Here is a 25,336-nt window from a genome sequence, read left to right as displayed (position 1 = left end):
AATGGTGACTGTTGTTCTCTTGAGAAGCAGGGGGTGAGGATCCTGGTAATCATGTTTGATAAAGGGTATAAGAAAAAACTCTTTATAAAGGGCCAAATTTCAATAATGGTGGATGACTCAAAACTTAAGTGTACTCAACTGAGTCACTTCCTCAGGACTAAATCTAAAGGCAAATGACAGATCTAGTCTTTTCCAGCTGAGGATTTTTTCCAATATATATTTTTAGTGGTTATTTTACACATGTATGCAATGTATTTTGATCATATTAACCCCTAACTCCCCTACCTCCAAAGCCTCTCAGATTCTCCCCAATCATGTTTCCCTCCCAACTTCATATTATTTTCATTTTTTAAATAACCTACTCAGTCAAATTAATGCTGTCCATTATACATAGGTATGGGGTCTTCTATGGGGCATAGGTAGCCTACCAGGGACCATACCTGTATAGAAAACTGACTCTCCCTCCTCCTCTATCTGCAGGGTTTTATATACTTAGAAGGGTAAGTGATACCAACAAGCATACTTTTCTGGCCCCTTTTTCATCCTTAATCATGTCAACTATGTAACCTACGAAAGTAGCTTGTCATAGAGCTGGGATGTAAAGGATATAAGAGAGTCTGGGATACTGCCAGAAATAAAGATCAAAGGTTATCCATAACAGCAGGATCGTACCAGCCTAAAGGTCAGAATTTTGAGGCTTTAAATCATCAGTAGCAAGGCCACGGGTTGGGTATCAACACTTACCTGCTGGGCAAGCTTTGCAGCTGCTGCAGCCAAACCTGTCTCAATGGAGGCAACCCGGGTCCCCTCACGAACTGGACGGTCCTGCTTGGGCAGAGTTGGAGTCACACGGGCTGCAAGGGAAAAAGGATGCTTATCTACTTGCTAATTATATTCTCTAACTTTTGACTACCCAAAAGGTGGTTGTATTGGTCTTCCTGCTTCTAGCTTTTCACAAAACCCTATTTAATGACCAAAGCATACATAAATACAAATTACCTTCCTCAAACAGGCATTTAAAGTTGTTTATGTGCTTTTATGTCCTTGTTTTTTCTGGAGTACCTACTTTCCCAACCTAGTTTCTGCACCTACTGCTATGGTTTGAATGCCTCCTTCAAACTCATGTAGAAACTTAATAATCATTTTAACAGTTTAGAAGGGAGAATCTTTAAAGAGGCAATTAGGTCATGATGTCAATGTTCTCCTCAATGGTATAAAGCTATTACTCTATGAATGGGTTAGGTATTAAAAGGGGTGAATTTCAACTCTTTCTTCCTCTACCCTCTTACCACATGGTACCTTCCACTTACGGGGCAATTTAGTATGAAGGCCTAAACCATGTCAGCATCATACCTGTAGACTTTCCAGCCTCCAGAACCATGAGAAAAATAAAGTTTTTATTTAAAATTTACCTAGTTGTGATTTGTTATAGCAGCAGAAAACAGACTAAACACCTTATTTTCTGTTACTCCAGACATATGGCTTCCTTATTACATACCCAGAGAATAACATTGCATTATCTTTCCCTCCATACTCATACTTGCCATCTGAACTGCCTAAAGAATGCCTTTTCCTTTTGCCTTTAAAAAATATACCAATCCTTCAAAAGTATGCTAGTAATATCTTATACAAAATGGTTGGGACCTCCCTGGTCCCAGTGCTCTTTTCTCTCTCTCTGAGTTTATAATCTGCACAAGTGACTTGATAACGTAATACTATTGAAGATTATTATTTTATATATATATATATATATATATATACACCAACCAATGAGTTCCTAAAGATCATGTCATAACTTTTTTTTATAGTACCTTAATAATACTGAATTAAAAACAACTGTTACTGTTTATCCTTTTCAATAAGCACATTCTAGGAGAAACAAATATCCTCAGGTGAAGAAAGTTTTTCTTTACAACCAAATCCCAGCTGGGACTGAGGAGATAGCTCAGTAAAGTGCACATAAGTTAAAAAACAAACAAACAGGGCTGGAGAGATGGCTCTGAGGTTAAGAGCACCAACTGCTCTCCCAGAGGTCCTGAGTTCAATTCCCAGCAACCACATGGTGGCTCACAGCCATCTATAATGAGACCTGGTGCTCTCTTCTGGCCTGCAAGCATACATGGAAGGAATGTTCTATACATAATAAATAAATAAATCTTTAAAAAAAAAACAACAAACGAACAAATAGGAAAAACAAGCATTGATGATGGATACTTGTAAGCCCAGTGCTGGGGAGGCAGAATCAGGAAGATTTAATCAGCAAGCCCCAGGGTACTAGTGAGAGATCCTATCTAAAAAAAAAAAAATGACCAGTCACATGGCTCTGCAGGTAAAAGCACTTGCAGCACAAGCTTGATAACTTGAGTTCAATCCCTAGAACCCACATAAAGGTGTAAGGAGAGAACCAACTCTACGAAGTTCTCCTCTTGATGGGGGAGTGTCATATATCAATCTGTTGATTTCATTGATTAAGCAATAAAGAAACTGCTAGGCCCATTTGATAGGCCCACCCTTAGGTGGGTGGAGTAAACAGAACAGAAGGCTGGGAGAAAGAAGCTGAGTCAGTGAGTCGACATGACTCTCACACTCCAGACAGATGCAGGTTAAGATCATTCCTGGTAAGCCAGCTCGTGGGCTACATACATTATTAGAAATGGGCTAGTCCAGGTGCGAGAGTTAGCCGAGAAAAGGCTAGATATAATGGGCCAAGCGGTGTTTAAAAGAATACAGTTTCCGTGTAATTATTCCGGGCATAAGCTAGCCGGGTGGCGGGACACAGCCCATCCCCGCCGCTCCTAACACAACATCCTCTGAGTTCTACATGCATTACATGTACATTCATAAAATAAAATTACAAAAGAAAAAAAACCCAAGAGTGCTCAATAGGTAAAGCACATGTCCTGCAAGTGTGAAGACCTGAGTTCATATTCTGAGAACCCACATAGGGTCAGAGGCATTAATTAGCATTTGTGATTTCAGTGCTCTTAGAGCAAGATAGGAAGCAGAGATGAGAAACCCTGGAAGAGGATAGGTCAACTATTCCAGGTATGCAGCAGCAAACAACAAGAGATCGTGCCTCTCACAAGGTAGAAAGCAATGACAGACATAGTTCAGTATGAATGAGCAAGTGCCTCCCTAGCACTGGGATTACAAGTATGCATCATCAACGCTTGTTTCTTTTCTTTTTTTGTTAAATTTATGTGGGTGCTAGTTGTTGAGTTCTGGTCCTCATGCTTGCACAAACACTTGACTGAGCCATCTCCTCATTCATGCTGAAATCCTTTGCTGTTCACACTCGTGTTGTGCATGTATACCATGGCACAACTGTGCAGGTCAGAGGACAACATGTGGGAGTCAGTTCTTTCCTTCCAACATGTGAGTCCTGAAGAACAAACTCAGGTTATTATGTGTGGTGGCAAGTACCTTTACCGACTGGGTCATCTCAAATGTCACTATAACATACTTTTGAAAGGTAAGCATGTTTTGAATAGTCAGACGAAAGGAAACAACCACTAAAACATGTATATCCAAACAAACATAAACATAGAGGCAGGCAGGCAGACAGACAGACACATACACATACAAGAATGCAAGCTTACAAATGTAGGAGTGACAGAATTAAAAAAATCCTAAATTTGCAAATCTTAATGAAACACTGGTTCTAGAAAATTGGATATTCACACAGTACCTCAGTATTACTTTAAGGGTATATGCTAGTCTTCGAATGAAAACTAGACCAGGCATTGATGGTGCATGCCTTTAATCCCAGCACTCAGGAGGCAGGCGGATTTCTGTGAGTTCAAGGCCAGCCTGGTCTACAGAGCAAGTTCCAGGACAGGCTCCAAAGCTACAGAGAAACCCTGTCTCGAAAAACCACCCCCTAACACAAAAAAAAACGGATGAAAATTATAATATGGGTGTGTTGGCACATGCGTTTAATCCCAGCACTCGGGAGACAGAATCTAGTGAGTACTCTGTGAGTTCAAGGCTAGCCTGGTCTACAAAGCGAGTTCCAGGACAGCCAGGACTATTACACAGAGAAACCCTGTCTTGAAAAACAAACAAAAGAAAAAAAGAGAAAGAAAATTATATACTTCTGAAATTGAGATAGCACCAACATATGTAGGTAGTATTCAAAGTATGAACTTTTGGGATTTTTTTTTAAGAGTTTCACTGTGTAGCCCTGGAACTTGCTATGTAGATCAGGCAGGCTGTTTTCAAATTCACAAAAAGCTACCTGCCTCTCCGTGTAGATATTAAAGGCAAAATCCACCACACCTAGCTACAAGTATGAAATTTCATGTCATTAGTAACAATTACAGAGAAACAAATGAAATCATGTGGAAGCAGGCAATTTGCAGCATTATTTGAGTTAAGAAATTAAAAGCAAGCAAACTATTCAAAGTGTTTTGAGAGTTGAGTGAAAGACAAGGATAGAAAATTTAAATGATACCATAAGAAAAAAATAATATTTTATATAATTAACTCAGTTTCTCAAAAAGTGGCAATGTCACATGAAAGCAAACAGACAAATCTAGATGATTATATTGGCTATAGAACAATTATATCTGCTTCTATAATAAAACTAACAAAACCAAAAGGAACTGTTCTAGATTAAGAGTCATTTAAAAGGTATGACAGTCAAATGCCATATGGAGTTTGTTTAGAATCCATTTTAAGTAAATCCATTAAATAAACAATGTCTTGACCAAACGACATTGGCATTTTTTATGTGATTAGAATTAGATACCATCATGTAATTAATGAATAATTATTAATTTTTTCCAGGACAGGCTCCAAAACCACAGAGAAACCCTGTCTCGAAAAAACCAAAAAAAAAAAAATCATTAATTTTACTATGTATAGCAGGACTATGATTATGTGAGAAAAGCATAGGGAGAAATGACATAATAGTTGGGGTTAGTTACTAGCATTATAAAAGATAATTTTTGAATAAACCACATTCACTTTGGTAAACAGGTTATGCAGGAGATTGAAACTAATTCTTTAAGGACGATATTTTGTCTGTTTAAAACATGATCTAAAGCAAATCCAGCAAAAAATACTAACATATAACTGTGTATCACATATATTTGGGCATCTTAAATTATCCTCTACAGTCCAGTCACTACAAGGCCCTGGGTTTGGGTCCCCCAATACCTCCTAAAACCAGGTGTGGTTGGGTCCCAGCACTCAGAGGTAGAAACAGGAAGATTAGAAGTTCAAAGTCATCTATGGCTATAAAATTAGTTCACATCTAGCCCAGGAAACACGATGCTCAAAAAAAAAAAAAAATCACAGATCTTTTGAAACAAGTGTTTCTATCTCCAGGATTCTGCCAGACCCCTCCCCTCACCACACCCAACCTTTCCCCCTAGCCAGTTCGTATACATAAAAATGTATAAGCCCAGTAAGTCTGTCTGACCCTTCCTCTCTAACCAACCAGATCTAGCCTGTTTCCAACATTCTGGTCTCCAGCTTAGTCTGACCACCTCAGCCTGTGTCACTACCATTCTCTAGGCTTCTATCAAGACCTGCCCTGCCTTCCACTGACACACAGGCTCCTCCCATGCAACATCCAACCTCTCAGATGTACCTTCATACTCTAGGCTTGGACTAGGACACATCCTAAACACCAGTGCAGTCTTCTCTGTCTAACTGACTTCATTCCACTTAAGCCATTCCCAACATCTAGGTATAACTAGCCTACATATCCTATCTTCTACTCCAATATGGTATGCTGGGGTCCACACGGTCTGCATTTTTTTTTTTTCTGAGCACAAACCCTGACCCAGATGTGGCCCTCTGACTGCAGAAAATTGCATAGGAGGAATGTCCTCTGTGGCAAACCAAGGCTACAAGGGCAGGAAAGTATGGAAGGAAGAACTCAGATAAGAAGGGCAAAGATACTGTTCACACAAGCTCTGCTTGCAATGCTATCTCTAGTAGCTAGCTAAACAGTATGTATAAGCAGTGGGAAAAATAAAAATTTCTCATTCTTGAAGTGAACCTCTGTCTATAATTACCCTATTTTTAAGATCCCTGTGATACCTATGGCTGTACTAGTCAAGGCATTAGTCTGTCCATATCAGACACAGAACAAAAGAAGTTTTTATGTTCAAATCAAAAAATACAAACACTATGAAATATCATGCCCAGGGGCTGGAGAGATGGCTCAGAGGTTAAAAGCACTGACTGTTCTTCCAGAGGTCCTGAGTTCAATTCCCAGCAACCACATGGTGGCTTACTGTAATGAGATCTGGTGCCCTCTTCTGGTCTATAGGCACACATGCAGACAGAACACTGTATACATAATAAATAAATAAATCTTGAAAAAAAAAGAGAAATATCATGCCCAGATCTCCCCTTGAAAATGTACCAGTCCTGTAGAAATGTTTGCCAATTAGACTACCTATAAGAATCACAGGATACAATTTAAAAGAACCATAAACTTCATCAAAGAATTCTAGGAGTTTAAAGAAGATACAAAGAAACAGCTTAATGAAAGTAAGGAGAAATAAAAGCCTGAGTGATGCCCAAGAAAAAACAAATATAAAGCTGATGGAAAAGGTAAAGACAACCTAGGACTTGAGAAAGGAATTCAACTGAGAGATATAAACATTGAAGAGGACTCAAGTTAAAATGAAGGAATTGGAAAACCCAATTGCCCAACTAGAAAATTCAAATGAAAGTCTTACAAGTAGGAAGAATCAAATACAAAGTATATCAAAGAAGCAAGGAACATGTAAAAGTTTTTAAAAACATAAGAAAGGAATATACAGGAACTGTGGAACACCATGAAAAGACCAAACCTTCAAATTACAGGCATAGATGAAGGAGAAGAATCCAAAGTCAATGGCATAGGCCAGACCATAAAACTCCTAAACTAAGGAAAAAACAAACAAACAGACAAACAAACCATACAGATACAGGAAGCATAAAGAACACAAAATAGATAGGACCAGAAGAAAACAAAACTCCTCATGGCACATCATAATTAAAATACTAAGTATATAGCACAAAGAAAGAATATTGAAAGCTGAAAAAAACAATCAAAAACACAAGTCACAAATAAAGGATAACATTTGATTTCTCAATTGGAACTTTGAAAGCCAGACAAGCTAGGAACAATGCATTCCGAGTCCTAAAAGATCATGATGAACAAACTAGACTAGCCATAGTTTAATAAAAAAAAATTCTCATGATTTAAACAGCCTAAAAACTATATTCAACAAACCAAACCTAAAGAAAAGACAGGAAGTAATATTTTAGGCTGAGGAGAGGAATGAGTATAATCAAGAGATGGTGGGAAGAAATATCAAGTTGTAACTACTAAAATACAAAATACCAGTAGGAATACAAAAACAAAAACCAACGACACGATTACCACAATTAACACACACATTTCAATAATAACTTTAAATATTAATGGCCTCAATTCTCCACTCAAAAGACAGGCTGACTGAATGGATCAAGAAACAGTCTATTTGCTGTCTACAAGAAACACAGCTTTAAAGACAGGAACCACTTTGGAGTAAAAGGATGGATAAAAGTAGCCCAATCAAATGGGACCGACAAGCAAGCAGGCATTGCTAGCCTAATATCTGACAAAATAGAGTTCAAAATAAAACTAATCAGAAGAGATGAAGAGGGATAATTCATTCTAACAGGGGAACATTTAACTAAGATATTACATTCAACTAAGATAATTACTATTCTAAACATATATGCAAACTCTGTAGTGTCCAATTTCATAAAAATATGTACTACTAGATTTAAGGACACAGATTAACACAAATCCATTAATAGTAGTTGGTTTCAATGCCTTACTTTCTCCAACAGGGAGGTTACTGGTTTGAAAAATAAACATCAATAAATGACATCATACATCAAATGGACCTAACATATTTACAAAATATTCTACCCAAACACCAAGAAAATACACATTCTACTAAGTGTCACACAGAGACAACTCTCTGTTTTTTTTTTTTTTTTTTTTTTTTTTTTTTTTTTTTTTTTTAGTTTTTTGAGACAGGGTTTCTCTGTTGCTTTGGAGCCTGTCCTGGAACTAGCTCTATAGACCAGGCTGGTCTCGAACTCACAGAGATCCGCCTGCCTCTGCCTCCCGAGTGCTGGGATTAAAGGCGTGCGCCACCATCGCCCGGCACAGAGGCAACTCTTAAAAGACAAAATCTTAGGACACAAAACAAATTTTACAAACTCAAAAAGACTGAAATAACTTCATGTATCCTATGTGACCACAACAAAATGAAATAAAATTGACAGAAAACAAATCACTAGCAACTACACACACTCATGGAGACTAAATAGCTCATTACTGAATAATGAATGAGTCAAAGAAGAAATCAAGAAAGGATGAAACATTTCCTGGAACCAAATGAAAATGAAAACACAAAATAACAGAACCTTTGGGACACATTGAAAGCAGTCCCAGAAGGGAAATTATAACTCTGCATATGTGCATTTAAAAAGTGTAGAAATATACAAATCTAGTTTAAATGAAAAATTCCCATCTGGGATGACAATGTTCCTTTTAAGAGTCAAAGATTATCTACCAAAAATGCCAACAGCAGGTATGAGGTGTCAGGGCTGTCTAAGTGACTCCCAAAACACTGTTATTGCTATTGCCTTTGGTTAACCCCTCCCCAGAGGCAGAAGTTAAGTCCTTATTGCTGAAGGAGACACCATGCACCTCAGACACATGTCCCAGAGGCCCCTGAGCCGGGACTGATATGAAAGCCTCCTCTCTGAGGACTAGCTTTTATGCCAGAAGGTGCCATGCAAGTTTCTAAAGGAGGGAAACAAGTGGCTCCTACCCAGCTACGATGCCTGTAAGCCACAGCAACAAACAGCACAATAAAGGGTGCAGTAGTGATCAACATACCTTGCTGGTAACCAACAGCTGTCTAATTAGACTTTGGACTCACTCAAAAAGAGGTAAATCATGCTTGATACTGTAAGTCTACACAACTACTCATGAGTCTAGAATCTCAGAGGAGAACCTAAAACCACTTTACTGAATGAGCATAATCCCTAATTACATTCTACATATTTGTTCTTATTCCCACAAATAAGTGTAGTCCTTACTCTGCATCAGGAAAACTTCTCTTTGCAACAGATGTAGACCATTAGAGAAAATCACAATCAATTAAAATGCAGAGTTGTGGAGCCCAGTCCTAAGGCATAAATCTATAAAACACTCCTGTTTCTAGGGCCCAGGGATCATTATGGAAGAGGGGACAGAAAAATTGTAAGAGCCTGAGGTTCAGGGGTTTGCTGTGAGATTGTATTTTCTAGGAATGTCATAAGTGACACCTATAAAATCTCATTAGCATGACTCCATAAACATGGGCTGAATACGTACAACAAGACTATACATGCCAAAGTAGACAAGGAAAGACCAGAAAGGCCCAATTCTATATAAAACACTATAGGAAACTAAGGAATGCTGAAAATGGGAGAAATAGTCTTCCCAAGGGACAAACACAACAATTAGTTATCCAATACCAAATTCTAGTCCTGAAACATACATACAAGTAACAGTATACTGACTTAGCAGGTCATTTTTTATGTATTTAAGAATATATGTATATGTAACAACAATTAATGAAAAAAGTCCATGAATTTGAAAGAGAGCAAAGAAGGCTATATGGAAGGGTCTAAAGGGAGGAAAGGGCAGGGAGAAATGATGTAATCATACTAAAATCTCAAATTAGTAATAACAAACAGTCTATGTCTCCCCCATTGATTCTGAGCAGACTCATTTGCAAACTGTAAAATACAGCTCAGTGATACAATGTGTGATTCTAAGGTGAAGTTGGGAAAGTCAAGTTCTTAGTAGACTCCTTGAACACCCATGCTTGAAAACCTATTTATGCTGCAAGTCTAACTACTCTGAGATCACACAGCAATGAGGAAGCTAGTCAGATGGGGAAACCACATGAATCCTTTTCCAGCAGGCACCAGGTTGTGAAACAACTAAAGATTCAAATTCTTGGCTACCAGGTTTGCTTCAGCCTTCAAAGTTTTTCTGAGGCCCCAGAAGTCACAAACTTAAGTCAAACTGTTCCCATTGTGCCCTTCCCAGTTCTTGAAACACAGAACACAGAAACATGAGAAGATGGTAGTTGTTTTAAACTAGAATTAAAAAAAAAAAAACTCCCTTACTGACTGGATCTGAATTTTGGAGATTTCTTAAAGTGATCAATAAAGGCATTTTTGGAAGGCAGTTGGAAACTTTTTGGCTATAGACTGAGTATTAGAATATCCCTTTTTATTATTTAAGACCTTTATTAACGGGTGCTTGCAGTTTGTTGACTTTTTTTTGAAAAAATCAAGTTGTAAACTTTTTATTACAAATTAAAAATGAAGTTCTTAAAAATCTTAATTTGACCAGATATGAAACAATTAAAAAACATTAAAGGTTTTGAGAAAAACCAGACCTTTTTAAAAAAAAAAACACATTTGTCATTACCAAAGAGAGACATCTTTAGGTAAAAATACTGTGGTCGACAAACAGTAAGGTGGGAACCTTTGCCTGCAATAGGGCTGGCGTTGTTGGGCTTGGCCTTCAGGAGCACTTTCTGATCCCTCATTCTTTTCCCCACTCTCACTATTCTGGTAATTCTGCTGGTAATTATGTGGAGGACCCCTACGACGTGGATAGTGCCTAAAATGGTTACCGTCTGCTGCGTATTTACTGCCTTGAACTGGAACTCCATCAGGGTCTGTAACATTTGCTGCCTCCGCATCCTTTTCTCCTTCAACAACATCAAACTCCACAATCTCTCCATTTCCCACACTGCGAAGGTACTTCCTGGGGTTGTTATTCTTTATGGAAGTCTGGTGTACAAATACATCTTCCTTGGTGTCATTCCTGTTGATGAAACCGTATCCTTTCCTTACATTGAACTATTTTACTGCTCCCAAAACCTTCGTTGTGGTGACCTTCTTGTCCCCGCAGGTGGGCAACGCCACCCGGGCCTCCACTCCCCGGGCCGCTGCCCATGGAGCCAGGCTTGGTGTAGGCGGCGCTGAGGGCGTCAGGCTGCTGCTGGGTCTCAGCCTTGTTGCTCATGGTTGCAGTGGTGGTGACTAGGGCTAGATGCAATGGCTGAGGCTCCTCCCAGGGTGTGATGGTGACTAGGGCAGCGGTGGGGCTCTCAGGGCTCTCTGGGGTCAGCTCTCTGCTCCAGCTACCGATTGAACTCGTATTAGAATATCTTGTAGACTTAACTGACAAATATTGATATAAACAGTGTTATCATAGAGGGAGGCATTCTTAGGAAATACTCAAATGGCAAAATGTTGACATATATTATCTTGAAGTGCCTCAGGAAAAACTATAGATAGCTAAATATGGATAGAAGGATGAAACAATTTTGACAAAATGTTAATATTAAAGAATTAAGGTATTAGTTAATGGACATGTATTTATTTATGTTACTTTTCTTATCCTGGTGACCAAATGTCTAACAAGAGGCAATTTAAGAGAGAAAAAGTTTATTATGGCTTGGTTTAAAGTTCTTATTGGTTACAGTTCATTATTAACCAACTATAGTCAAAGGAACAGGGAAACCGGTAGTCTCACACATTGCTTTGTGTGAGTATAAACAATTTTTGAGATGTATTTTTGAGTGAGAGCCAGGTATTACACACAGGCAGATCTCTAAGAGTTCCAAATCAGCCAAGACTACACACAAACAAACAAAATGTATTATTTAGTGAGAAAAGCAAAAGACAGTACATAAAGGAATCTTCCAATAGAATAAAAAAGGCAAAGATAATATATACATGGTACTCAGATGTAAATATCTGAAAATATCTCTGAAAACATAAGAAACTGTTAACAGCGGTTTACTCCAAATGGAGAAGTAGAAGGCTAGAGAATAGGGTAGAAGAAAGGCCTTTCAATGTTTATCCTTATATACGTTGACCACTCTATAATTTCATGGAGAGTCAGTCTAAATAAATTATCAGAGATACATGTAAATATGCTTACTTCAGATGTTATTACTAATCATAAAACTCGGCAATGGCATAAATGTTCCACATTAAAGAAGAAGTTAGGTATATTCATGGAGAGATATTTCTTTGATCATACAATTGAGAAAGAACACTTATTGGAAAGATGGGGAAGTATATCAGAAATTAATGAAAGGAGAAATCAGATTGATAAATTGAGGAATGGTGGTAAAAATTCTGAGACAAGATCTCACTATGTAGGCCAGAATGACTTCAATCTCATTATGTAACCTAGGTAGACCAACTGTAAATCTGCAATACTTTATTTTCTAAGAAAATGTAGACTTGTCTGGCTTGAAACCTACTATATAGATCAGGCTGGCCTCAAACTCACAGAGATATCCCTACCTCTACCTCCCAATGTTGAGATTAAAGGCACATGCCCAGAAAAATATTTTATTTTAGCAAAAATAATTTTTTTACATTTATTTATTTGGGGAGAGGTCAGAGAACAGCTTTCAGAAGTTAGTTGTCTTCTTCTACCATGTGGGCTACAGAGATTGAACTCAGGTTGTCAGGCTTGGTGGTAGGTGTTTTTACATGCTGAACCATCTTGAAAGTTCAAATCTGCAATCCTTTGATTCTCCTGTCTCCACTTTTGTTGGGCTACTAGGGCTGCAGGCTGTGGTACTATGACTAGCATAAATTCTATTATCTTGAGCTTTTGAAGCATCTACCAGGAAAATAAAAGCTATGATGCTGCCTTTAAGGCATAGAGTTGAAAGTAGAGAACAGAGAGAGAACACTGCTATTCAACCTAAAATCCTCTATATTAATTGCTTGCTACAATACTACCTTTGATTAAAAAGCAAAACAAAAATAAGAGTATGAAGTTTTATTGTAAGTATTATTTCAAACCCCTCTCCCCTAGTACTAAGGATTAAATTCAGGTTTTTACATGATAGGCACTCTACTACTGAGCAATATTCTCAGCTCCTACAGTGTTATTTCAACCAGAAAAAGAAAAAAAATGAACAGAAACATAAAACACTAGAAGAAAATGTCAAAATGTTAACAGTGGCTGCTTCTGAATGGCAACATCCTGGATGACTACTTCTTCATAATTTCCCTTACTTTTAGTATTTTTCACATTTTTTAATACACCAGTCAAAAATTTTATCTTCATAGAAGAAATTAAAGGTAGTAACTGTAAGAAGAAATAGAGAAAATATGTTTGATTTTTATATCTTGGTGATTCACTCATTAAAACACATTCTAAGAATTAGAGAGATCATAAGCTTAGCTATATAAATTGCTGTATTGCTGGGACAATAGCAAACATGACACAGTAGAAGCTTGAAAAATGATTGTGTATTGAGATTTATTCTTTCTTGCTGATGGAAACTCCATTGCCAGTCTGTGAAAAAATCCTGGACTGGCCTCCTGGAGGATAAAAGAATGTGTGGAAAAAGGACCTAGGTATTTTTATGCTACCTAGTCCAAAATCAAGCTGGCTGAGATTGCAGGAACAGCTTAACCAACACAGAATCATGAGAAGTGGTAAGTATTCTTTTAGGCCATTAAGGTTTGGGTAGTTTGTTAAGCAGCAAAAGCACCATGGGCTGTGGAAGAGAATTCAGTGCCTTAAAGCACTTTCCACATAAGCATGAGAACTGGAGTTTGGCTCCCCAAACCCATGTAAAACTGGATGTGGTAATGAGCATCTACAAGCCCAGAATGTCTACAATGAGATGGGAGGCAGAAACAGGAGAAACTCTGAAAGCAGGGTGTATTGAACAACAAAAGATCCTTCATTAAGAAAGGTGAAAGACAAGGGCCCACGCCTGAGGTTGTTCTCTCAGGTTCACATAAACACAACTGCATGCACCTATGAATAAATCACACACAAGTGAACATGCACATTCACTACAGACAGAAACATTCAAATTTTACAAAGCTCCCAAATGCTTTTAGGTGTAAATAGCCTGATCAGTGAGAAGAAGAAAATTATTTTATCTCTCAAAATTCCATGTTGATCTCACTGACCTACTTTCCCTCTCTTCCTTCCCTTCCTCAGAGATGACTTCTCAGTAGTTGACAATCTTGAGATTCTTGCAGAGCCCAAGAGTCAACATAATTTTCCTCTTTGGAAACAAAATTATTATGGGGGAATGAGATGATGGTTACCAGAATGTTCTTAGATGCTGAACATGGCTTATTGAAATTTTCCTTGTTTCCTTTATCTCAAGCCATATGATATCATAAAGCAATAGCTATGATTTTCCTAGCTAGATTACATAAACTGTGCTACACAATCATTTTAGCTCTGGCACCAAACATGGAACAGATGTTTGCTGACTAAGCAAATGAGTGACTGAATAAGATCTTGTTGTACCATTTATCCCTTATTTCAATTAATTTTTTCACCTGGCCACTCCTACAGAGTCTAAGATACAGATACTAGATCACCTTTAGGACTCCATGGAGCATCATCTGAATTCTTCTTTTTTTTGGGTCGAGATTTCAGAGCAGGGTCATCATCATCAGACTCCAGGGATGGATAGACTGTAGAGAGAGGTAAAGGCAGGAAAAATGAAATCTCATCCAAAAAGGCAAAGACAGAATTACACATACTTCAGTCCTTCCTACTCCTCTTCAACTTTACTCATCTACACATTCCACACTCAACTGCAGAAGGTCCCTAAATATCTCACAGTTTGTGCCTTTTCTATGGTTGTTCCCTTGTTATGAAAGTCCTTCTCCTACATTCACCTTATTCTGATTTATTTGGCCCACATCACTAAGGTGAGTTACTTGGCTCACTTTTTAAAAACTCAGCTCTAGATTTAACTCTGTAATATGTTTTTCCTCATTCTTGTAATCTGATTTAGATTCCTCCTTGCCAGCTCTCCAGAGCAACCTGTATTATGCTTGTACTGGAGATATTACATTGTACTTAGAAACTGACTATTATATTTACAAATGAGGCCAGGGATATGTGTTTGATTTTATATTAAAGCACCCCCATACAATGAAAAGCAGGTATTTACTGTTTGTGAAATAATGAGAAAAATAAACTTAGTTTAACAGGACCAAGATTATTGGAACTACATGATCTAACTGATACAGTACCCATATACAAGTATCCTATATTACAGAAACAAATACAAGTATATAGAGTATCAAAAAATTCATAGGCAACTCCTCATAATCCACAGGCAAGATTTAATGGAAATATGGTATAGAAAGATTCTATTGATAATTCTGATTGCATTCCCAAGCCTAGAAAAGAATTTTATAAATAACAACCTCCTAGGAATGTTCCTCCTACTTCTCTCCACAGAGCTTATCTATAGAAAATTGAGTCTATTTTTCAGACCTTCCTCTTTCAATAAAGAGGTAAAAACTTTGCCTCCTGACTATTTTCTTTCGAAAAGGGAGTATTTAATTGTTCTTAGAAAAAGATTGAGCACTAGTAACAGAGCTCTTTCAGAAAAATCCATCAATATTACTTTGTTAGATCTGAAAGTTTTTCTACTCCAAAGAAATAAGTGTGGCATAGCAGAAAGACTTGGTGTCTTAGGGTCAGAAAACTTTGAAATACTGGACGACACAGTAGCGGCCTAAAAACAGTTTCAGAATCTTAAAACATAAAAATCGAAATAATAAACAATATCTAACCTTGCCTTGCAAAGTCGTGTTCAAAAGCTGTACTTAAGAGTTGATACGTGTGGGCCAGTAAGATGACTCAGCAGGTAAAAATGATTGCTGTACAAGCTTGGTGACTTAGATTTTGTTTTCCAGAACCCACATAAAGGTGGAAAGAATGGGCTACATAAAGTTGTCTTCTGACCTCTACACATGCTGTGGCATACGGACCCACCCACCACGACAGCATTTTTTGAAATTTAATAAGAAACAGATAATATTTAAAGTAACTTACATAAGGAATTCCATTCTGAGCTTCACATTTTAGTCAACAGGTATAAATTATAAATTATGCCTTTGCATTGAAAGAAAATATATATAAATATCCATATTAAAATATAAGGTTGAAGCCACTTCCTGATTTTAAAACATATTACTAAAAATAGTTATTAACTCAGTGTGCAACTGGCATAAAGGCAGGTATGAGAACCATTGACAAATAATATTCTTTTGATTTTTGGGACAAGGTCTCACTCTGCTGCCAAGGCTGGCCTCAAATATCAAGTGCCTCTGCCTCCTGAGTATTGGGATTACAGGTATAAACCACCATAACCAGCTCTCGCTAAGATTTTTGTACCTGTTTGTTTATTAATACTTTTAGTTGGCATACAAAATAATGAGTTATGACATTTTATGCATATGTCGTTGTATATTGCACATGACTCTATCCTCCCTTAGCTGTTCTCAGTATCAATAAGCTCTAAAAGACTAAACTAATACAAAACATCTCCAACTACAAAAAGCTAAAAATCAGTAACAGAAAGAAAATGGAAAATTCAAAACTAGGTAGAAGTTATACATACTCAAAAAGAATCAAAGAAATAGTCACATGTGATTTCAAAGACTTTGATAAAGGGTAAGAAGGTTCAGTGGGTAAAAATGTCTACCACCAAGTCTGAAGACATGAGATCAACTCCCAGAATTGTGGAAGGAGAAAACTGACTCCCACAAGTTGTCCTCTGATCTCTACACATATATAATGCCCCAAAATAAAAGGGAAACTTTTTAAAACTTTGATATGAATTGAAACAAAAATAGAATATATAAAAACTTTAAAAAGTGCAGCAAGAACAGTGCACAGATAGCAATTTATACCTGCAAATGCCTACATATAAAAAGATCCTAAATCAATAGCCCACCTCCATAAAAAAAAAGAATTATTATCTGCCGCTGCCACTCTCCATACCCACAGCCACAGTTTACAAAAGAGCTCTGCCTGGTGACTATATTCCAAGTCCCATCCATCCCTTTGCACAGGCTTAGTTCCAGGCCTGTGACTCTGATATAACCTGGTTAGTCCCTCTCATGTACGCCCATCTGCCTCCCCACTCTCATCTCCACAACCACAGGCCTAACTCAAAACCACAGCTCCAATACTGGCTTTGCCTGGCCTAGGTCCAATCCAGCAGTTCATACATACATACATCAGTTTTACCTAGCTCCTATACTGATCAAATCTAAGGAAAGCTAAAAATTTCACATTAGATACAAAAGCAAAGAAGTCCATATGCCCAGGTCACATTGAAAAACTCTATGAAAGACCAAATCAGTATGTGTCCCATTAAACCCACCAGTTTTATAGAAATGTTCTCTAATGAGAATAATCTAGGTGAACCCCAGAGCACAGAGTTCAAAGAATAACATCTTTAAGGAATTCAAGATGTTTAAAAGAAGACACAAAACACCTCATTGAAATTTAAAAGGATAACAAAACATGCTAGAATGATGCTCAACAAAACCAAACAGAAAACTGAAGAAAATGATGAAGACAATTCAGGGTTTCAAATCCCAATTGAGAAATAAGATAGAAATATATTGGTGCAATATAAAGCTGAAATGAAGATGGAATTGAAAAAATGATTTGACTCTCACTACCCACCCCCTCAACCACTCTTCCTAGTCCACCTCCATTCCTTTGTGACTTTGTTCTAGAGACACCAAAGACACACTTGACTGGGACCCAGGCAGACTACCAGCAGACTACTCCTTTTCCTATTCCATCTGTTCCCTCTCCAGTGCTTAGCCCCTCCTTTCATTTCATCTCCACTCCCTTCAGACCTGTGGCCATCTGTGGCTAGATTCAGGGTACCCTTAGTTCTGCCTCTGCCCCCCCTTTGTGAAGCCAGGCCCCAAGTCCTAATTAATGGAACTTCCAGAGTCAGTCCCATTCCCTGCCTGTAAAACTCAACCTTAAAATGGATCAAGGACCTAAACCACAGGTCACAATTCCTCAATGGAAAAATTGAAAGCCAGAAGAGCCCGGAGCAATGCACATAAAGTTCTAAAAGACCACAACTGCCAACCTAGACTGCTGTATCCAGGACACTATCTGTCATAGTTGAAGGAGAATGAAAAACATACCATGATACGGACTAAAATAATCTTTTGCTTATACATTATGGTTTCCAATTATGTGCTTATATGAGAATTGTTGTGTGTGTGGTTTGGTTTGGTTTTTTTGAGACAGGGTTTCTATGTAGCTTTGGAACCTGTCCTGAAACTGGCTCTGTAGATGAGGCTGGCCTTGAACTCACAAGATCCGCCTGTCTCTGCCCGCCTAGTGCTGGGATTAAAGGCGTGCGCCACCAACCCCTGGCATGTTCTTTTTTCTTTTGCTTGCTTGCTTGTTTGTTTTCTAAGGAGAAAGAAAGAAGGGAATGAAGTTGGGTGGGTAGAGGGGTGGAGAGTATCCAGGAGGAGCTGGAATACAGAATATTTTACAGAATACTTCTGTAAAATAGACTACATCCTGGACAAAAAACAAATCTTTACAAATTCAGAAAGACTCCATATATCCTATCTTACTGTAAGATAATAAAACATATAGTCAAAGCAAACAAATCTCTAGTGAGTACACAAACTCATGGAGATAAGAAGATAAAACAACTCATTACTGAATGGCAAATGGGTTAAAGAAGTCAAGAAAAAAAAAGAAAAAAATCTTGGTACTTAATTAAAATGAAACAGCACAATAAAATCTCGGGAGGGAAATTTATGGCTCTAAGTGCCTACATTTAAAAATCAGAAAGAACTTGGAGTTCTCAATGATTAAGAGCACTGGCTGATTTTCCAGAGGTCATGAGTTCAATTTTCCAGCAACCAAATGGTGGCTCACAACTATCTCTAGTGGGATCTTCTGCCCTCTTCTGGCAGAAAGGTGTATATGCATAAAATAAATAAATCTCAAAAAAAAAGCAAATCAGAAAGATCCATGTCAGCAATGGGGAGTCAGAAACAGGCAGATCTCTCTAAGTTCTAGGCCAGCCTTATTTCCATGGCACGCTCCAAACCGGTCAAAGCTACACAGTAAGGCGGTGGTGGCCCACGCCTTTAATCCCAGCACCCGGGAGATCTCTGGGAGTACGAGGCCAGCCTGGTCTACAAGAGCTAGTTCCGGGACAGGCATCAAAGCTACAGAGAAACCCTGTCTCGAAAAACCAAAAAAAAAAAAGACCATGCGTCAAAAACAAACTTAAATTAGAAAGAGCACAAATATATGACTTAAAGATACAACTCAAGAATTTGGAAATTAAAAACAAAGCAAATTCAAGCCCAGTATATGGCAAACCCAGTATAACAAAAAAAACAAAAAAACAAAAAACAAAAAAAACAGCAGAAACTAGTAAACTAGAAACAAAGAAAAATATAAAGAACCAAAAAATCTGTTTCTGTAAGAAGAGGAACAAAAACTGACACTCTTGGCCCAACTAAACCAAAGAAAGAAATAGTAACCCAAATTAACAGAATTAGAAATGAACAGGGAACCACTTATAAAAGACATATGGAAATTAAGAATATTATAATGGAATATTAAAACCTGCAGTTCATTAACTTCAAAAATTTAAAAGAAATGGACAAATTTCTCACAAACCACCGAAGTTAAATTAAGTGGTCAACAACCTAAACAGAACTATAACATAAAAAATTGAAAACAGTAATAAAAATCATTCTAACTATAAAAGCCCAGGTCCAGATATAGTCACAGCAGATTTCTAACAGATTTGCAAAGAGTTACAGTCAATCATTATTATTCAAAAAGTAGACATAGAGTACTTCTAAACTCCTTCTATGAAGCCAGTATTATTCTAATATGATACCAATACCAGGTAGGCATAATGATGAGAACAAAAAAGAAAATGGCAGGCCAATATTTCTGATGAACAAAGATTCAAACATCATCAATAAGATACTTAAAAACCAATATAGAAGTTGATCAAAAAGATTATCCACCTAGGCCAAGATGGCTTTATCAGAGATGCAGGGATGATTCAAAATAAACAAGTCAATAAATGTAATAAGCTATGTAAATGGACTTAAAAGACAAAAATCACATGATCACCTCAATAGTTTGCATAAAAAACCTTTGATAAAATCTAGCGTGTCTTCTTGATAAAAGCCCTAGACAGAGTAGAATTAGAAGAAATGTATTTCAAAACAAGGCTATATGTGACACATACCCAACACGGAGAAGAATTTGAAGCAATCCCATTAAATTTAGGAATGGGACGGGTCTGTACACTATCCCATTCAATATAGTGCTAGAAACACTAGCTAGACCAATAATGTAAAAGTAGGAAATTAAAGAGATATAAATAGGGAAAGTTGTTTCTGTCCCTATTTGCAGATAAAATATACAACAGATTCCAAAAATGTGACCGGAAAACTTCTAGAAATGATCAACAATTTCATCAAAGTGGAAGAATTCAAAGTCAACTACAAAAATCAGTACCTATCCACCAACAACAAACAGAGAAAGAGATTATGGGCACATTCCCATTCACAAAAGCCTAAAAAAATCTAGAACTAAAACCTAGAGGTAAAAGACTTCTACAATGAAAAATTTTTAAGTCTCCAAAGAGATTGAGAATGATAATATAAAATGGAAAGACACTGAATGCTCATGGATTGACAGAATTAATGACCAGTCTACCAAAAATTGTTAACAGATTCAATACAATCATCATCAAAACTCCTCTCATTTTTCACAAAATAAAATTCATGTGGAACCACAAAAGACCCCAGAGAGCCAAACAAACATCAGTAAAAAGAACAAAGCTAGAGGAGTTACCCTTCCAGATTGGCACTGGCAAAAATAAACAAAAAAAAAAAAAAATAATCCAATCAGACAGGTAGATCAGTGGAACAAAAGAGAAGGCATAAACATGAACACATGTAGCAATGGCTGTTTAATATTTAACAAAGATGGCAAAACATAAACTGGAAAAAAGAGCATCTACAACAAATGATGGGGAAATTTGATGTCTACAGGTAGAAGAATTAAAATAAACCTGTATTTATCACTTGGCATAAAAGCTAACTCAAAAGACCAAAATGTGAAACTTGAAGCGCAGAAAAGTGCTAGAAAAAAATATAGGCAAGATCCTACAAGATAAAGGCATAGGAAAAGACTTTCTAATTAGGACAATTTGTATAGGAAAACCAACAATTGACAAGTGGAACCTCATAAAACTAAAAAGCTTCTGTACAGCTAAAGAAACAATTGAAGCCCCCAGAGCAGAAGAGAAACTGCCAGTGACACATCTGACAAAGGATTAATAACCATAATTTTATAAGACATTCAGAAAATAAGAGTAAACAAAATGACCCACTCAAAAACATGGGTTATATAGATCTGAACAGAGTTCTCAAAGGGAGAAATAAAAGTAGCTAAGAAGTATGCTCTTTGGGCTGACGAGGGAGGGGGACTTCATTGGGGGAGGGGGAGGGAAATGGGAGGCGGTGGCAGGGAAGAGACAGAAATCTTAGATAGATAGATAGATAGATAGATAGATAGATAGATAGATAGATAAATAAAAATGTTCACCATCCTTAGCAACTAGGGAAATGAGGTCAAAATTACTTTGAGATTTCAGCTTAACCTAGTCAGAATGCCTAAGATGAAGAAAACAGCTCAAAACAAGTACTGGAGGAAACATAGGGAAAGGCAAACTCTCAGTCACTATTTATTGGTGTGACTGTAAACTCAAGGAGTCACTCTAGATATTAGTGTGGGGAACTCTAAATAGAGATCCGCCTGCCTCTGTCTTCCAAGTGTTGGGATTAAAGGTGTGAGCCACCACAGCCCTAGTGTGGGGAACTCTTAAAAACCTAAGAAATAAATACACCACACGATCTATCAAAAACCAGTCTTTGCATATGCCCAAAGAACTCAACATATTTCTCTACAGATACTTGTTCAGCCACATTTGTTGTTATTGTAATCACAATAGCCAAGACATAGAAACAACCTAAATTGTCTTTCAACAGATAAAAGGATAATGAAAATGTGGTATATACACACCTTGAAATACAGGTTAGCTGCAAAAAAACCCCCACAAAATAATGATAATGGCAGATAAACGATACAACTTGTAGTAATCCAGACCCAGAAATACAAATGTCAAGTGTTCTCTCTCATCTGCAGCTCTTAGCTCCAAATTTTTAATTGTGAGTATATGACCCGGAATAACCACAGAAACCATTAAAGTAAAAAAGAAACCATGGGGTGAGCAGAGAAGTGCTAGAGAAATGATTGGCAAGATACAGGTAATATTAAGGGAGAAATGGGAAAACACGGGAGAGTCTTAAGTAAGAGGAGAGTGTCAATACAGAAAGAAGGGAGGAAAATAACCCTAGTTGAAAAACATTTTTTTATTTGCCTAAAATTATAGGTAATACATTTAAATGTATATGCACACATAGATATATAGCTTAAATGCAGTTACATTGTTTTTTTTTTTTTTGCGGTGAAAATATTCCCCAGAAGAATGACAGACTAACAAAAATTCCAGTAGCAGTACACAAAACTCTCAAAACAGTGCACCACATTGCTATTGTCCTTGGTTGCCTCCCAGAGGCTGAAGGCTAAGTCCTATTGCAGAAAATATCATGCACCTCAGATTCAGAATCCAAGCTGGATGTGACCTGAAAGCCTCCTCCCTGAGGACTATCATGGTTCCAGAAGTTTGTATGCAAACTTCCAAGGAAGGAAAACAACAAATAGTCCCCAGATGTGATTCATAAACTAAAGACCAACATGGCAAGATATCTCCCAAGTGTGCAATAATGCCTTGATGATAAGCAACAACTGTCTAAATGAACTTAAGGCACATTCAAGAGGAGGGAAATTATGCCTGATAATGGAAACCTAGCCAACTACCCATGACAACAGAGATCATAAATCCTACAGGAAAACCTACTACTACCACTTTCCTAAAACTGGAATACTTCCTACCTACACTCTAAATACTTATTTTTATACCCACAAGTAAGTGTAGTTTTCACTCCTCATCTAAGAAGATTCTTATCCCAACAGATGGAGCTCATTATAGAAAACCACAACTGGTCAATTGCTTGTGGTGTGCCCAAATCCAATGGATATATCTACAACACAACTCCTGCAGCTAAATCTCAGGGAACACCACAAAAAAGGGGTAAAAGACTGTAAAAATCGGGACCAGGAAATCTGCCCTGAGATTGAATTTCCTCGAAATGAAATGTAATAGTAGGTCTGCCTAAATAATACCTGAACCACACACACATGGACATGGGGTGGGGAGAAGCGAGAGTGAGGAGAAAGGGTGGAGGGAAAGAAGAGGGGAGGAGGGAGGGAAGGGAAGAAAGAATAACAAGAATGCCACTACCAATGAACACTGTACTGGAAGTTCTAGGTACAGTAATTGGGATGGGGGGAGAAGAGGGAGGAGATTGTGGAGTAGTAGCAGTAATCATAGTGGTCATGGAGACAGGTTCAAATTAGTTGTAGACAGAGACATGGCCAACAGTATGGTTGCAGAGAATCAAAATAAAAAAGCTACAGTAGACCATGTGAGATTAATCATGGTGATGGAATTTCTTAAAATGATTCAGAGAAATTTTCATATACTGTTGCGATCTGAATGAGAAATAACCCCATAGGTTCATGTGTTTGACTATTTGGTCCCTATCTGATGGCACTGGTTTGAAAGTTTGTGGCACCGTTAGGAAATAGAGCCTTGATGGAAGAAGTGGGTCACTGGAGGAGGACCTTGAATTTCTATTGCTTGGGCCTGATTCCTTATCTATTATCTGCTTCCTGACTAAGGATGTTCTGCGACAAGCTGCTTCAAGTGCCTGCTGCCTTCCTTCTTTACTATGATGCACTGTACCCTTTTTCAAATCATTAAGCCATAATAAACCCCTTTTTCCTTCAGTTGTTTCTCCAGAAGAATAAGGTCATGTTTTCAAAAAATACAGAAAATTGGTACTAAGGAGTGGGGCTGTTTACTATGATAAGCCTGCCCATGGGTTAATAAGACTTAATTTTTTTATGTTTTTCAGAATGTGTGTTTTGCCTTCATGTATGACTGTATCACATGTGTTCAAGATGCCTAGAGACTAGAACAGGATGTCAACCTTCCTGGAATTGGAGTTACAGCTGATTGTGAGCCACCACATGGGTGTTGGGAATTGAACCTCCATTCTCTGGAAGAGCAGCCAGTGCTCTTAACCACAAAGCTATCTCTCCAGCAATGTGGTTCATAGGCCTTCAGAACAGATTTGTAGGACAAATGTAAAATTTGGAGATACAGGCTAGAAAAGCCCTTAAATACTGTAAGCAAAACAAAATGAAGATAATCTAATAGTATTCAGAAAACCAGAATACCAAAAGAAATGTGGATCATGGAGGCCCAGTTCTTGAGGTTTCAGAAGGGAACAAAATCTCTATCAGAACTTGGCCTAGAGGCCATTTATATTATTGCAAGTGACCTAGCTGTATTCTGGCAGTGTCTGGAGAAATTTAATGAGGTTGAATTAAAAGGTAACAGACTGTGAGTGTGTGTGTGTTTGTGTAAGAAATCTCAAGACAGATTAGCATTTAGGTTAGGATGGGTCTTGGTTACTCCTACCCAGGAAGTGCATAAAGATATGAAAAGTGCAGTGTGGTGAAGAAAGTAGCTTGACTTGAGTTTAAAAATCTGGGACACCATGAAAAGACCAAACCTAAGAATAACAGGGATAGAAGAAGGAGAAGAATTCCAGTTCAAAGGCACAAAAAATATATTCAACAAAATCATAGAAGTTTTTCCCAATTTAAAGAAGGATATGCCTATATGTAAGTACATGAAGCTTACAGAACACCAAATAGATTGGACACCCCCCCCAAAAAAAGTCTCCTGCCATATAATAATCAAAACACTCAACATACAGAATAAAGAAAGAATATTAAAGCTGCAAAAGAAAAAGGCCAAGTAACATAAAGACAGACCCATCAGAATTACAACTGACATCTCAATAGAAACTCTGAAAGCCAGAAGGTCCTGGACAGATGTGTTGTAGACTAAGAGATCACGGATGCAAGCCCAGACTACTATACCAAGCAAAGCTTTTATCACCATACCTGGAAAAAAACAAGATATTCCATGACAAAACCAGATTTAAACAATATCTATCCACAAATCCAGCCTTACAGAAAGTATTAGAAGGAAAACTCCAACCCAAGGAAGTTAGCTACATCCATGAGAACACAGGCAACAGATAACCTCACACCAGCAAACCCAAAAGAAGGGAAACATACAAGCACCACTAACCAAAAAATAACAACTGGTTATTAATATCTCTTAGTATCAATGGACTTAATTTACCTATAAAAAGGCACAAGCTA

At 37.6% G+C, this 25,336-nt stretch overlaps 1 protein-coding gene across 5 annotated transcripts in view; it reads right to left on the bottom strand.

Moving 5' to 3' along the window:
- The window catches only part of LOC121445328 (histone lysine demethylase PHF8), a 96,939-nt gene that overhangs the window by 7,140 nt on the left and 64,463 nt on the right, over nucleotides 1-25,336 (bottom strand). For 4 of the 5 annotated variants that reach the window (XM_041647404.1, XM_041647401.1, XM_041647406.1 and 1 more), the window contains 2 exons: nucleotides 14,455-14,550; nucleotides 745-854 (listed from right to left, as the gene is read on the bottom strand). In XM_041647404.1, the coding sequence (XP_041503338.1) occupies nucleotides 745-854; nucleotides 14,455-14,550 (206 nt within the window). The remainder of the gene's footprint in view (nucleotides 1-744; nucleotides 855-14,454; nucleotides 14,551-25,336) is intronic. The other variant, XM_041647405.1, reaches the window with a different exon arrangement.

Source organism: Microtus oregoni, unplaced genomic scaffold, assembly GCF_018167655.1.
Source record: "Microtus oregoni isolate MIOR12 unplaced genomic scaffold, Mior012 000175F_ref0000477, whole genome shotgun sequence".
Lineage (NCBI taxonomy): Eukaryota > Metazoa > Chordata > Mammalia > Rodentia > Cricetidae > Microtus > Microtus oregoni.
The sequence above is the reverse complement of the archived record's forward strand: the minus strand, read 5'-3'. Positions and strand labels throughout refer to the sequence as shown.